This window comes from Penicillium solitum (genome assembly GCF_028829755.1).
Source record: "Penicillium solitum strain IBT 25940 chromosome Unknown utg000009l_segment0_segment0, whole genome shotgun sequence".
NCBI lineage: Eukaryota > Fungi > Ascomycota > Eurotiomycetes > Eurotiales > Aspergillaceae > Penicillium > Penicillium solitum.
In genome coordinates, this window is record NW_027072128.1 from 2,240,020 (window position 1) to 2,253,100 (window position 13,081).

At 49.3% G+C, this 13,081-nt stretch overlaps 5 protein-coding genes across 5 annotated transcripts; 3 read left to right on the forward strand and 2 right to left on the reverse strand.

Annotated features, from left to right (window-relative positions):
• Positions 1–949: 949 nt before the first annotated feature.
• Positions 950–3,085, forward strand: N7455_011936 (uncharacterized protein; the record flags this gene model as incomplete). Its single annotated transcript, XM_040953944.2, has 1 exon — positions 950–3,085. One exon carries the CDS (start codon positions 950–952, stop codon positions 3,083–3,085), a length of 2,136 nt encoding a protein of 711 aa, XP_040815591.2.
• A 567-nt stretch (positions 3,086–3,652) lies between these two features.
• On the forward strand, positions 3,653–4,736 carry N7455_011937 (alpha/beta hydrolase; the record flags this gene model as incomplete). The annotated part of the gene is made up of 3 exons (XM_040953837.2): positions 3,653–3,685; positions 3,749–4,126; positions 4,179–4,736. The coding sequence occupies 3 exons, from the start codon at positions 3,653–3,655 to the stop codon at positions 4,734–4,736; spliced, it is 969 nt and encodes a 322-aa protein (XP_040815801.2).
• Positions 4,737–5,147: 411 nt separating this feature from the next.
• On the reverse strand, positions 5,148–6,822 carry N7455_011938 (flavin-containing monooxygenase; the record flags this gene model as incomplete). The annotated part of the gene is made up of 2 exons (XM_040953787.2): positions 5,148–5,276; positions 5,338–6,822. The coding sequence occupies 2 exons, from the start codon at positions 6,820–6,822 to the stop codon at positions 5,148–5,150; spliced, it is 1,614 nt and encodes a 537-aa protein (XP_040815830.2).
• Positions 6,823–7,697: 875 nt separating this feature from the next.
• Positions 7,698–8,724, reverse strand: N7455_011939 (intradiol ring-cleavage dioxygenase; the record flags this gene model as incomplete). The annotated part of the gene is made up of 4 exons (XM_040953795.2): positions 7,698–7,877; positions 7,924–7,991; positions 8,054–8,418; positions 8,480–8,724. The coding sequence occupies 4 exons, from the start codon at positions 8,722–8,724 to the stop codon at positions 7,698–7,700; spliced, it is 858 nt and encodes a 285-aa protein (XP_040815743.2).
• A 439-nt stretch (positions 8,725–9,163) lies between these two features.
• N7455_011940 (uncharacterized protein) lies at positions 9,164–11,396 on the forward strand (the record flags this gene model as incomplete). Its single annotated transcript, XM_040953730.2, has 4 exons — positions 9,164–9,301; positions 9,351–10,368; positions 10,420–10,656; positions 10,711–11,396. The coding sequence occupies 4 exons, from the start codon at positions 9,164–9,166 to the stop codon at positions 11,394–11,396; spliced, it is 2,079 nt and encodes a 692-aa protein (XP_040815587.2).
• Between the last annotated feature and the right edge of the window lie 1,685 nt (positions 11,397–13,081).

The window sequence follows — 13,081 nt, forward strand, 5'->3', positions numbered from 1 at the left end:
CCTCAAGTTTTCTCTATGACCCTTCATTATATACAGCCTTCCCCGGATGGATGGGTGAATCGGCAAAACCGGGTGTAACAAAAAGGGAAATGAAGTCACGTCTTTACAGGATTTCCTTGGCGAGAGGCAGGCGGAACACGAAAGGTTACCGCTCTGCCAGACACTGCATGCCTAAGGCATCCTTCTGCGAATAACCTCATAAAAATATATCGTAACAAACCCTTCCCTATATTAAGGCAACAAAAGGAATCAGTGTTTAGTAGGTAACGATAATAAACCACTTCTCTCGCTAAACTATAGAGCTAATTCTAGAGTCTCTAGTCGTACTATACTAGTTAATCAAATAAGATAATACTCTAATATTTATAACTATAAAGTATCTTTATAGGTAACTCTTACTTTGAAAGTAGTAGCTTGGGTACATTATATAGTGTTGACTCTTGGCGTATAGATAGCTTTGGTTGATTTTTTATAGCTTTCATAGCTAATAGGATTCCTACCGTCGCGATCTGGTGCTTCGAACGTTTCTGACTGTGTATTAATGGCATGGTGTGTGTTAGAATTTAGAAGAGACGCGTAGTAATGGAGTTTTTGATGGGGTGGCTAGCTCACTAGTGTGGCCAGCTGACTAGTGCAATACGTTCCAAGGTCTAAGGTTTGATTACCATCTGGTGACTAAGTGAAGCCGGCCACCTGGGCAATGAGTTGGTGAACACCACTCGGATGAATGGATGAGAGAGACCTTTGTGGGGAATATACCCCGGTTTCCATTCCCCGCCTGCCACTAGCCGTACCGTAATGTATATCATCAACTACGTTACGTATGTAAAATAAGCGCCACCATCATCGACCCCGCACACTTTCCAGCCATGGACGAAGCTTAAGAAGATGCAAATCTTTTTCCTTGCTTCACCATGGGCGGTATCATTCATGATATACGTTAGGTAGTATGTTCGGTGAAGCAACACAGGCCTCTATGTCACTACCAGCCAGCCTCGTTCCACAAAAAGGTTCTTTCCGTCGCCGAAAAGCCTGCGAAAATTGCAGGCGACGGAAGGAAAGGTGCGATGGTGTGCAGCCATGTGGCAGATGTCGCAGGCGAAGGGTCGAGGGTGAATGTCAACAGCGCCCTCTTGTTTGTCATCCACGTCAGCCGCCGTCGCAAAGCAGGAGGGATTCAGTCTCCACAGGCTCAGAACCCGATGGCAATGGCAACTATGATACTCCTGCAGCTGCATATGGCCCTGGACTTCCGGATTCCTGCAAGGAACCAACCTTCGATTCGAGATCTCCCTCTCTCACGACGATCTCCAGCCATCTCTCGATTTCATCCTCACTAGGTTCCACGGTGTCTCACACGTCTCGGTTAGTTCGCAATCATCAGGGAGCATATATTTTCCTCGGGCCCTCCGCCAATTTGTCTTTGCTGCAGTGCATCCGTAAGGTCGCCTATAACGCGCTAGGACCCAACCACTTCGCGGAAGAGCCCCCAGAGAATGACATTGTCGATGAAGATCCCAGCGTGCCGATCAACTGGATCCAGGCGAGCATAGAGCCTCCGCGGCCCTCAAAAACAGACACCTATTATTATCTTAGATGGTATGCGAGCGCCACAAGTTGCGTCCTTGATCTCTTCGGATATGAAGAATTGGCGACGGAGATCATTCCGTGGCTAGAGCGACCTGCCGCCGCCGATGCCACAAGTTGCATCAATTTCCTTGTACTAGCAATTGGAGCTCAGTGCGGGCCCCAAGATCGCGATACGCAAGCAGACGCATATTTCACGTACGGGCGCTACCTGGCATCGGCACAGCACCTCGAGTCCGCCAATATTTCCACAGTACAGATATATTGCCTTATTGCCGCGTATCTTCTCAACGCGACACGTCCCACTGCAGCCAGCATGCATCTCGGCGTGGCCATCCGGACGGCTCATTCGTTAGGCATTCACCGAGCAGATATTTCGATTCTGTTCTCGGCGGCGGAGAAGTCTAGACGCGAGCGGGTATGGAAGGTTTTGCGAGTGTTGGATCTGTTCCTAAGTACATGCCTTGGTCAACAGCCATCCACAACAGAGAGTCGCGACACTATGTTAAAGCAGGAGTACTCTGCGTCCACTGATCTATGCTATATTTTTGAGAAGATTCTCTCTGAAATCTACACTAAGCAGGAAGTCTCTCCTGCTGTGTTGCAGCATGTCAGTAGACATCATCGGGAATGGGCTTCTCATTTTCGAGAGGGTCTCGAGGCAGATCGAATTCCCCCAGAGGAACATGTCGGCGTCTATTATGGATCCAATAAACCAAACATCGGACTCTGCCACCTCAAGGAGGCGTATTACTGGACGATAATGCTGGTCACTCGCCCATATTTAATAGATATGGCCCAGAGGCACAGTGCCAATGATACCAATCCACTACCATCGACTATCGGGGATGACGTATTATCACCATCAACATCACATTCTGATACTCTGTTGGCTCATGCTTCTGTGAACTCGGCCGTCCTTACCATCGACCTCCTACAGGGCTTCCTACGCCTGGACGAAATACCGAAACGGCTACCCTATATAGTCAATTCAGTCTTTAATTCGGCGCTTCTGCTAGGTCTAGGGTTTTTCGCGGATCTGGACCGTTTTTTCCCTCTAAACCGTACGATGCGTTTGGCTGAGGAACTACTGGACCGTTTCCAGGCCGGTGACACACTGGCAAGGTGGTGCCTTCATATTTTGCAAGATCTTCGCAATGCTTGTGATGAATTTGTGAAACGAAGATGTGAACGCCGGCTGAATCATCAAAAAGCCCTGGTTGAGGGCCTATTTGGTGACGTGAAACCTTCCCTCGGCGAGGTCCGTTCGTTGTCTTCTGCGCCATCCTTGCCACAGAACCTGTCTTCTTGCAGGGGTATCAGTCCGGGAAACGAAGGACTCCATGAATTGGACCGGCTCCAGTCATTGGAGTTCACAAATAATCTCCAGATTGAGGAGAACAATCCCATCTGGAGCCAACTGTTTTGCAATGGCACTCCGGGTCCGGCCTGGGAACCAGGTATTGAGTCGGGAGAGCTCCCATTTGGCTTGACATAGAGCCTTTACACACTTTCCACCTTGCGCATCTGTTTTAGAATATTATAATATACTTGAGAACGAAAGCTTTTGATCGGTTTTATTGTCTGGTATTTCACTATCATTGACGTTGCAATTACCGGTTGTTCAGATCTATGTAACACATGCTTCTGCCGCAATGTCTGAAAGTCTGTGTATCGTCGCACAAGTTCCATCTTCCCCACTTCCAGGGCAGAAGGGAAAATAGGTCGGAGATAAACAATGCTTCACCACTCTTTTCCCGGAACTTTACAAACACAACAGATCGTTAGTGTGATCATGTTCAATGCGTACTCCGAAGCGCTGCCCGAAGGAAATTTGCCACTCCGATAGCCCCCCGTTTAGGGAGACTCGACTCCCTTTGGTCTCCGAAATGGAACTTCAAAACCCCGCAAACCCTAATTTCCCCAAGTCCGAAAGGATTTCCGAAGGACCAAAGCGATGGAATATACAATAGTTGGAACTTCATTTTAACTTGCCTGTCATTATTTATTATATTATTTTCAGCTATCTATCTAAATACCAAATATTCATCTACATAGCTCAATCATGGCTGACCGTTACGCGGAATCCTGGCTCCAGGTGAGTTTTCGCTTCCCGAATAGGGCTGTTCCTCCATATACTGATCTAGATCGCTGTTATTAGTTAGAGGCCGCGACTGGTGGTAGAGTTGCCCTCCAGGGAGACGTCTCCAATATCCGTGCCCAATTCGCGGGTCTGTTTGCGGCCCTTTCCCCGGGCTACCTAGCTCCCACGGACGCGGTAGTAGTGACAAATGGCAACGCCCAAGGTGTTGGATATCGCATTTATACACCTCAATCCGGTACGACATCGGGCCCTCTGCCGCTCGGGGTCTTCACGCATGGCGGCGGATACATTCTCGGTGACCTTGACGCCGAGGATTTCCTGTGTCGAGAATTTGCCGAAAAGGCTGGCACAATTCTCATCAGCGTCGACTATCGTCTCGCTCCGGAGCATGAGCATCCCGCGCAGCTGAAAGACACGATGACTATTATCGAATGGGTAGATAATCATAATGGCTCCATTTGCGTCTCTTGCTAAAAAAAATCCCTAGGCGTTTGCGAATGCGAGCTCTCTTGGCGCCGATGCAAGCCGTCTCTTCACCATTGGCACTTCGGCTGGTGCGACGCTGGCTCTTCTTTCTGCGCGACAGATTGTGACCGGCAAATCCAAGGTGCCTGCGACCGCTCTTGCTGGTGTTGTTGCCGTCAGCCCCGTCACGGTTCACCCGGACAACATCCCCGCAAAATTCCAAGCAGCCCACAACTCATACAAGGAGTTCGGGGAGGGTGCTCCGGTCCTTACTCGGTCCGTCATGTCACAGTTTCTCCAGCAAGTGCGTGCAACGCCTGAAGACGCTAGCAGCTTCATGTTGCTTGATGATACCGTATTGGGCAAGTTCCCGCCCGTGTATATCTCGACTGCAGAATGTGATCCCCTGCGGGATGACGGTAAAGTCCTGGCAGCTGCTTTAAAAGATGCTGGGGTGAGTGTTCAGGAGGATCTCTACAACGGCATGCCTCATTGTTTTTGGTTCTTCAACACTCTTCCCGAGTGGTCTGTGTTTAGTCACAACACCGTTTCTGCTATTCAGTGGATTCTATCACGCTGAAAATGTTCTTGGTTTTGTCGAGCTTTATAACTCCGAAATGAATGATAGCTACGCTTTTCTGATTTAGATAACTGTTAACCGATTGGGAGCTGATAGTTCAGAATGAATACAACTCTACGTTAATTCACGACGAGCTATTCTTTCAAAGTCATTTGCTTTTGTATCTCCTCGAGGTCTAAAAAGGTCCAATTATTCATAAGCACTTTGTGCCCAGGTGCATGTGCGGAAGAAACCTTAGAGGTTCCGAAGGTCCAGGCTCTTGGGCAAACATTGAACGTTCACCTCCATATCGGTCGGCTTTCCATAACTTATAACCTCCATAAAGGAGAAGAAAAAAAACGGCATGCATTCATAACTAGTACATAATATTGAAAACCTCGTAGCTCACATGTGCATAAAGAAAAAGAAGGCCTACGCCTTTTCAAACTCGGCGAATCCTCCCTTCAAGCATTTATTAAGACCGCCATAGTAATTTGGAACACCACCTAAGTAGATGAGAGGCTCCCGAACTTTGCCGGGGATATTGGTTCCCATATACCACTAGAAGAAAACCCAGTCAGAAAAAGGAATTTCACAAATTTTTTTAGCAGGAGCAACTTACCGAGTTCGTCTCCGGCAGCAATGAAGAATAAGCAAACTTGCGGACATCTTCACCCCATGCCTGTTCGGCTTGAACGCCAGGCTCGACGCGCTTGAGGCCTTGCTCCCTCATATAATTCATCATTCCGACGATAAAGTCTCCTTGGTATTCTGCGCATGTTGGACCATTGCAGAGCGCGGTGGGTGCCTGGGGTCCGTAGGTGAAGAACATGTTCGGGAAGCCCGACACGGCCATACCCAGGTACGTCTGTGTGCCATGCTTCCACTTATCCGTCAAAAGCTGACCCTCCTTGCCTTGGATGCCCATCTGCAGCAGACCACCGGTCACGGCGTCGAAGCCAGTCGCGCAGACGACGTAATCGAATTCCCATTCCTTCTCGGTTGTCTTGATTCCTCGCTCGGTGACCTCAACGATCGGCGTGGAGTTGACGTCCACAAGCGACACTTTTGGCTGGTTGAAAATCTCGTAGAAGCCATTCTCTAGGGAAATGCGTTTGCAACCGAAGCCGTGGGGCTGAATCTCGGGAGCCAGGATGTCTCGAAGACGGGAATCCGAGAGTCGCGCTCTCACCTTCGATTTCCAGAAATCATAGGCCTCTTTGTTTGCCTCCTTGGTGAAAAGCATATCCTGATAGGTGGCAAGCCAGAAGTGGAAGTCACCGTGTTTCCAGAGCTCTTCATACACCTCCTTTCGCTTCTCGGGGGGATCATCAAACGTGGAGCGCGCAGTGAAGTTGAAGCTGAAGCCACCGAAGCTATTCCGGCGGTTTTCGAACAAGTGGGGATAATCTTTGCGAGGTAAATCTTGCTCCCCTTTCTTGAAGTTGATCTGCTTCATAGGCAAGGCCAGATTGGGAGTTCTCTGGAAGAGAACGAATTCCCCCGCCACTTGACTGAGCTCCTGAGCGAGCTGCACACCTGTAGAGCCAGTCCCGATGACAGCGACCTTTTTACCGCGAAGATCAGGCTCTTCCTTGGGCCAGTATGAAGGATGAACCCATGTGCCTTTGAACTTGTCGATACCCTTCCAGTTGGGAATGTGTCTCTTGGCCGAAAAACCGGTGTTGAGCAGGAAGTACCGAGCCGTGAACTTCTTTCCAGCTGAGCTCGTGATGTTCCAGTGATTCTTCTCTTCATCGAATACGGCTGACGAGACGAATGTGTTGAATTCCGTGTCTATTCTCAAGTCCCATCTGTCGGCCGTGAAGGAGAAGTAATCCCGTAGTTCCTGGCTACCAGGGAAACGCTGCTTCCATGACCAGTCTTTCCATAATCCAGGGTCAGAAAATTCGTAGTGTGGCACTGTACTATCCACGCGGGCACCGGGATATCGGTTCCAGTACCAGACACCACCAAAGTCCGATGCAGAGTCGACAAGTTTCACGTTGAAGCCATTGTCACGAAGTTGCTTGAGTTGGTAGACACCTCCAAAGCCCGCGCCCACAATGAGCGCATCCAAGATGCCGTCGTCAGAGATGGACCCCATGATATTTGAAAATGTTCGGTGGTCAAGATATAGGGAATAAGAGGGAATGAAGAAATGGAATTTGATCCATTGACAGAGGAAACCGGGGGGGGTAATATAGGTAAACATCCTGAACCCCAGGAAATGCAAAACTCTGGGGTATGCTAGCTGTTCCGACGGGAGCTCAACGATGGTACCCGGGGTAATTCCCAGCCTCTGCGTGCTCAGATAGGCTTAATCCGACGTGACTATATCCTTCGGACTCGGATTCGGAACCTTGTGAAGGGGGGTCCCCGAAACCTGGGGAAATGCAAGGCGCCCCCCCCCCCCCCTCCTCCCTTGTCTTCCGGAGTTTCGGACATCACTTCCAGGTGAAGATATTTAGAGTTGCGTGGTTCGTAGATAGTCATGTGCTATTGATGATGATCATCTTCGGTTCAGCAAATTCCCCTGTGGCGGTGCTGCCCAGGTGACCACCATTATGTCCACATACGCTAAAATACATCGAATGAAATAATATAACAAAACTAAGGCCATTCAAATGGGTCTTTTTCTGCAGCTCCTCGACTCTCTGACTGCGGCATCGACCACACGGCTGGAGACCATCGCATTTTTCCTTTCATCACTTGCTGTTCTCGCAGGCTTTTCGGCGACGGGACGCGCCTGGTGGAGGGCTACTTGGTAGTGCCATCACTGCACAAGCAGATACGCCGGAGAAGAAGTGTGGCCTTGAGCGAGAGAGTGCTGGGGGTTGTGGGGGTTGACAAAGCAGATACAAATTCTACCTCATCCGATGTAGAAGCGCAGCTGATCAATGAACGAATGTATTATTACACTTGCAAATCCTCAATTGGTTCCCAAAGCCCCCACTATGTTGCACTCCCTATTCCACTCATTCAGATTTCAACTAATTTTATGTCGTATCTAAGTTCAAGCCCTGCGCGTTCGTCCCCTTGACGCTCCACAAAGTCCACAATCAACGAATCTTTGACCGCAAAGACAGAATCATTCTCGAGATATTTATCGCTTCGATCGAAGATCTGTGTAGTCAAAGGACGATATCCTTCGTTCGTCACCTAGTCTCTGTTAGAATATAGTTCCAGTCGGAAGATCAAGACATACAAGGATATGGATATGGGCCGGGCGGAAAGGGTGACGGTCCATCAATTGAAGAAGCTTGCCCGCAGGTCCTATAGATCGGGATTTTCGTTACCCCTGTATATACGTCCAATTCAGGCAAGGGAGTACAAACCATCGTCTGGGACGGGATAAGGCGTCGGTCGCAAGCAGTAGAAGGAATAAGCGCCGTCCTGGTCCGTCTGGAACTTGCCTCGTAAGTTGAACTCGGTTTGTTCCGAGTCCTGTTGTTCGTATAATCCGTTCGTTGACGCCTGCCAAACTTCGACGGTTGTACCCGCTAGGGGCATTTGCGTCGAAAAGTTCGTTACGCGACCGTGCATGAACGACATTTCCCCATCGCCGGGCTTATTAAGGACGATATCATCTCCATTCTTGCGATACGGAGTATCCGGACGGAAGAATGGGCCCAGGATCGCGGTGGCAGTTGGCGCATCTTTAGCTTCGTCTGCTAGTGTGAAGGTGATTTCATCGACAAGACTATTGTATTGGTGTGAGTGGTGCGACCGTAAAGATGGTAGGGATATAAGGATATACCTACGATTCAAGACCAATGACATCGCAAACGAGCTGTCCTTCGTTGCGCTTGTGATCGCTCATCTGGCCGGCCCAATTCATTAACTGAACGCCAGCCATCCACTCATCGATCGTAAGCTCATTCTCGCGCGCAAAATCATGGACATGTCGGATCAAGCCGGCCATGAGCTGGCGTAAGCGAGGTGGAGTTTTGGGGCCCATCGAATCAATGACATGGTCGGTAAAGTTGGGATCGAAGCGGTGCGCCATGGTGACTGGCTGTATCTGGAGTTAGATTTGGATTTGAACTAGAATGCCTTGATAAAATAATCTCAATATCTATTTGCTGAGGTATTTTATTTATGAACTCCAGGCCTTCGAGCATGATTCTGACTTTCCTGGACTTCGGAAATCGGAGAAAGTGATCGGATCGGACGCGAATTATAAACTTTGCGCCTCCGAACAACCCAACCTTAAAACTTTTCGGGCTCCGAGGAGACAGAGCCTGTTCCAATCAGGGCATCGCAATCCCCGGAATCTGGGGGGAAAGCAATAGTGTTGCTTTCCCCGCAATCCCCACAATATCCGATAACAATCCCCGAACCTGAAAGGGGAGCCCATGAGCATATAAATGCCCTTTGTCCTTCAGAGGTCTCATGGCAACATCACATTTGGGCTTCTTATCCCAACAACCTCACCTGAAAATATCATGACGCACACTATCGCAGCGAAAGAGGACCATGTGGATGTTCTCATTGTCGGTGCCGGGCCCGCGGGGCTGATGCTGGCGAACTGGCTAAGTCGCTTTGACATTAAAACTCGCATCGTGGACAAGCGAGGCTCAAAGGTACTTTCTTCCCCTTGCCGCTGCAAGCTGTATGCTAACTGGAGCCCAGATCTTCAACGGTCAGGCAGATGGTCTGCAATGCCGCACTCTGGAGATTTTCGACTCGTTTGATTTTGGTCATCGCGCTTGGCGTGAAGCGAATCACATGGTCGAGATTTGCCTGTGGAACCCCGATGACAACGGCCAACTCTCCCGTTATGATCGCATTCCAGACACCATTCCTGGAATTAGTCGTTTCCAACAGGTCGTGCTCCACCAGGGTCGCATCGAGCGCTTCTTCCTTGATTCAATCAAGGAGCATAGTGACATCGCCGTGGAACGCGGTGTGTTACCGATCGCCTTTGATTTCGATGAGGCCAAAGTAGGAGATTTCGAAGATTACCCTATCAACGTGACGCTTCGAACCCTGTCCGGTGAAGAATCCACACCTGAGCAGCGGCAGCAGCATCAGAAGTCTGCCGATGGTCAGCAGACGGCTATCGCAGATGGCCTGTTCCGAAGCAACTTAGTCGCCGATAACACCGAGGACCTTATTAAGTCGATAGAAGCCACGTCAAACGCCAACCAAGAAGAGCACATTAAGGCCAAATTCATGGTCGGCTGTGACGGAGCTCACTCCTGGGTACGTCAGCAATGCGGTTTCAGCTTAGAAGGTGACTCGACCGACTATGTCTGGGGAGTGCTCGACATTGTCCCTATCACCGACTTTCCCGATATCCGCCACCGATGCGCTATTCACTCGGCAAACGCAGGCAGTGTGATGGTCATTCCGCGTGAGAACAAATTGGTCCGACTCTATATCCAGCTCCAGGCGACAGAATATCAGAAGAAGGGCGGTAAAGCAGACCGATCCTGGATCACTCCTAAGATTATCCTACAGTCTGCCCAACGCATTCTACACCCCTATAAGCTCGATTACGCGTATTGCGACTGGTGGACTGCCTACCAGATTGGCCAGCGTGTAGGCAACCACTTTTCGCTGCGTGATCGTGTCTTCTTAGCCGGCGATGCTGTCCATACGCACTCTCCTAAGGCTGGTCAGGGTATGAACGTTAGTATGCAGGATAGTAAGTCTATCATTCCCGAGACTCATATATAAACGCTAACAGTTACAACAGCGTATAACTTGGGATGGAAGCTCGCGCATGTGGTCAAGGGCCTTAGTGACCCGTCCATTCTCTCAACCTACGAGTCTGAGAGAAGGGATATTGCCCAGAAGCTAATCGCTTTCGATCATCGCTTCTCGCGACTTTTCTCCGGACGCCCGACCAAGGACATCATGGACGAAGAGGGTGTCAACATGGAAGAATTCAAAAAGGCATTCGAAAAAGGAAACGAATTCGCCAGTGGTATCGGTAAGTTATCCATGCGACTCGGGGCAAATCAAATACTAATCTTTATCACTACAGCTGTCAACTATGACGCCAGTGTCCTCGTCGCAAAGGAGGACGAAACCGCAGCTCAAAGCAACGACAACGACATTTTGGGCACCCAAGAGCGTCGAGCAATTAGCAAGCCCCAGCTGGCCACCAAGATCGATATCGGCAAGCGCATTCCTAGCTTCAAAGTGTTGAATCACGCCGATGCCCGACCGTGGCACCTCCAAGAATTGCTAAAGAGCAACGGTCGCTGGCGAATGATCGTTTTCCCCGGACGACTTACCGACATTCAGAACATGCAACGCTACAAGAGTCTGGGTAAGTCGCTGGGAGCTCCGGACTCGTTCCTCCGTCGCTTCACACCACCTGGAAAGCCGATCGATAGCGTGATCGAGGTTCTGACTGTTCACTCGGGGCCACGAACGAGCATCGAGCTTTTGGATCTTCCAGAGCCGTTCCACCCTCATCACGGCGACATGGGATGGGACTATTGGAAAGTCTACAGCGATGAGGAGTCTTACCACGAGGGCCATGGACAGGCTTATGCCAATTATGGAATTGATCCAAGCCGCGGTGCCAGCGTGATTATTCGTCCTGATCAGTATGTCAGTTGGGTCGGAGAGGTGGATGACTACGGGCAGATGGCCCACTTCTTTGCTGGTTTCATGAAAGAAAAAGAGGATGACAAGCCAGAGATTCGGAAGTCGGTGCAGTAGTTGGAGCTACGCGATTGTAATAACTCTCAGTAATCAGATTCCAATTGTCGAGAATAAATGAAAGTGCTTGAGTGTTCATGATTTGACAGTGACGCTACCCAGAGGCAAAATGTTGAACGATAAAATGCAACTTTTATCTGGGAGTTGACAAAACATGCATACAAGCTGCTGGCTCAGCCATAGACTTTCTGTCAAATCGCCCTTTGACGGTTACCAACGTTTACGGTCGCCGAGATCATGCAGAACTATTACACAAGCTTTGTCCAGACCGGCACTCCCAAATCATTCGAGTCGCCTTTCTAAATGAATGAGCCCTGACTGGGTGTTACATCATTGGAGCCAAAGAGAGCGAAATCTGTAGATCGGACGAGTCTACCACATCAAGTATTTCAATGTCCCGGCGATCTCTCGAAGATCCGATAGGCCAATAAATGATTCCATGAATCGTGCTTTGGGTAAAAACCGAGTCAAGCTATCTTGAGTTGTGATCAGCTCCAAGGTCAATTATCTCGCAGAGGCAGTTCTTGTTAAAGTGTGTGGCGTCCATGAAGCCGTGTGCGGTGCAACACTCAACAGTATAGCCCCGGGAATCAACTCACCCAATTCATCAATGAAGTCACGACAGTCAACGATGCCGGTAATACACCTGAGCCCGACGGCGAGGGACTGGAACCAGAGAGGCCTGAATACCGAAAATTAGTTATTCTGAAATACAAGCAGCAGCAAGCGATACCAGTACCAACGAACTAACTATCGTAGTATAAACGACCCTATAGGAGCTAATCCCTTCTGGATATAGTCTGAGGTGGGCTAAGTGTTGCTCACAGATTGGACACTGAGTATCACTGAGTAATCAGAGAGCATCCAATCGACTGAAAAAAAGCTCCCAGGGTGATTGAAATCCGGAGCTGTGGCTGCGAGGGAGCGGTAAACCCGAGACTACGAAGGCCCATAGCGCTCACAGGCCAAAACCCCTATATTCTTACCTTCTACTTATTATATAGAGTTTAAATTTTTGGAATTTATAATGACAGTAGCTATATAAGTATGGGGGTTCAACTTCTGAATTCTCAGTATATTTATACTGTTTGGGGCCTATCTGGGGGCCCATTAACCCGCAGTGGGCTTCTCCTTAGGCATATAGCCTACCGGTGGGCCCGAAGGTAGGGCCCAAAGCTCAGCCCATTTACGGGTTGGGTTGGGCTGAGCTATAGGCTTTATGGGCTTTGCGGAGCTCTAAACCATATAAAGCTTTTGGCACCATACAAATCAATGCATCTCCATATTCTGGGCGGTTGTAAGTCCAAAAAATCTACCCACTTGGCCGGAAGTCTTTCAGCCTGTCAATCTTTTCAGAGATTTTAAATTATCTTGGGATTCAACTGTTCAAGATCACAGAGCGCTCCACGTGAGATTGATTTTGATCGACACAAGCGGCCGTGCTGTTGCTCAAATCGACGCTTTGAACATCCTTCTTGCTTTGAGATATTCAAATTTGCTCGAAAGATGTCCCCATGATTGCCGGGCTCCACTCAAAGGTACAGATATATTTGCATCGTATACTACTTCCCTGGTGCGAGGTCGGAGAGGACTCGGACTCAGACGCGCAAGATAGTATACCTTCACATCCTAGCTTACAGACTAGCATACATGCTGTGGATGACGTAGATGCTCTTCGTTACTTT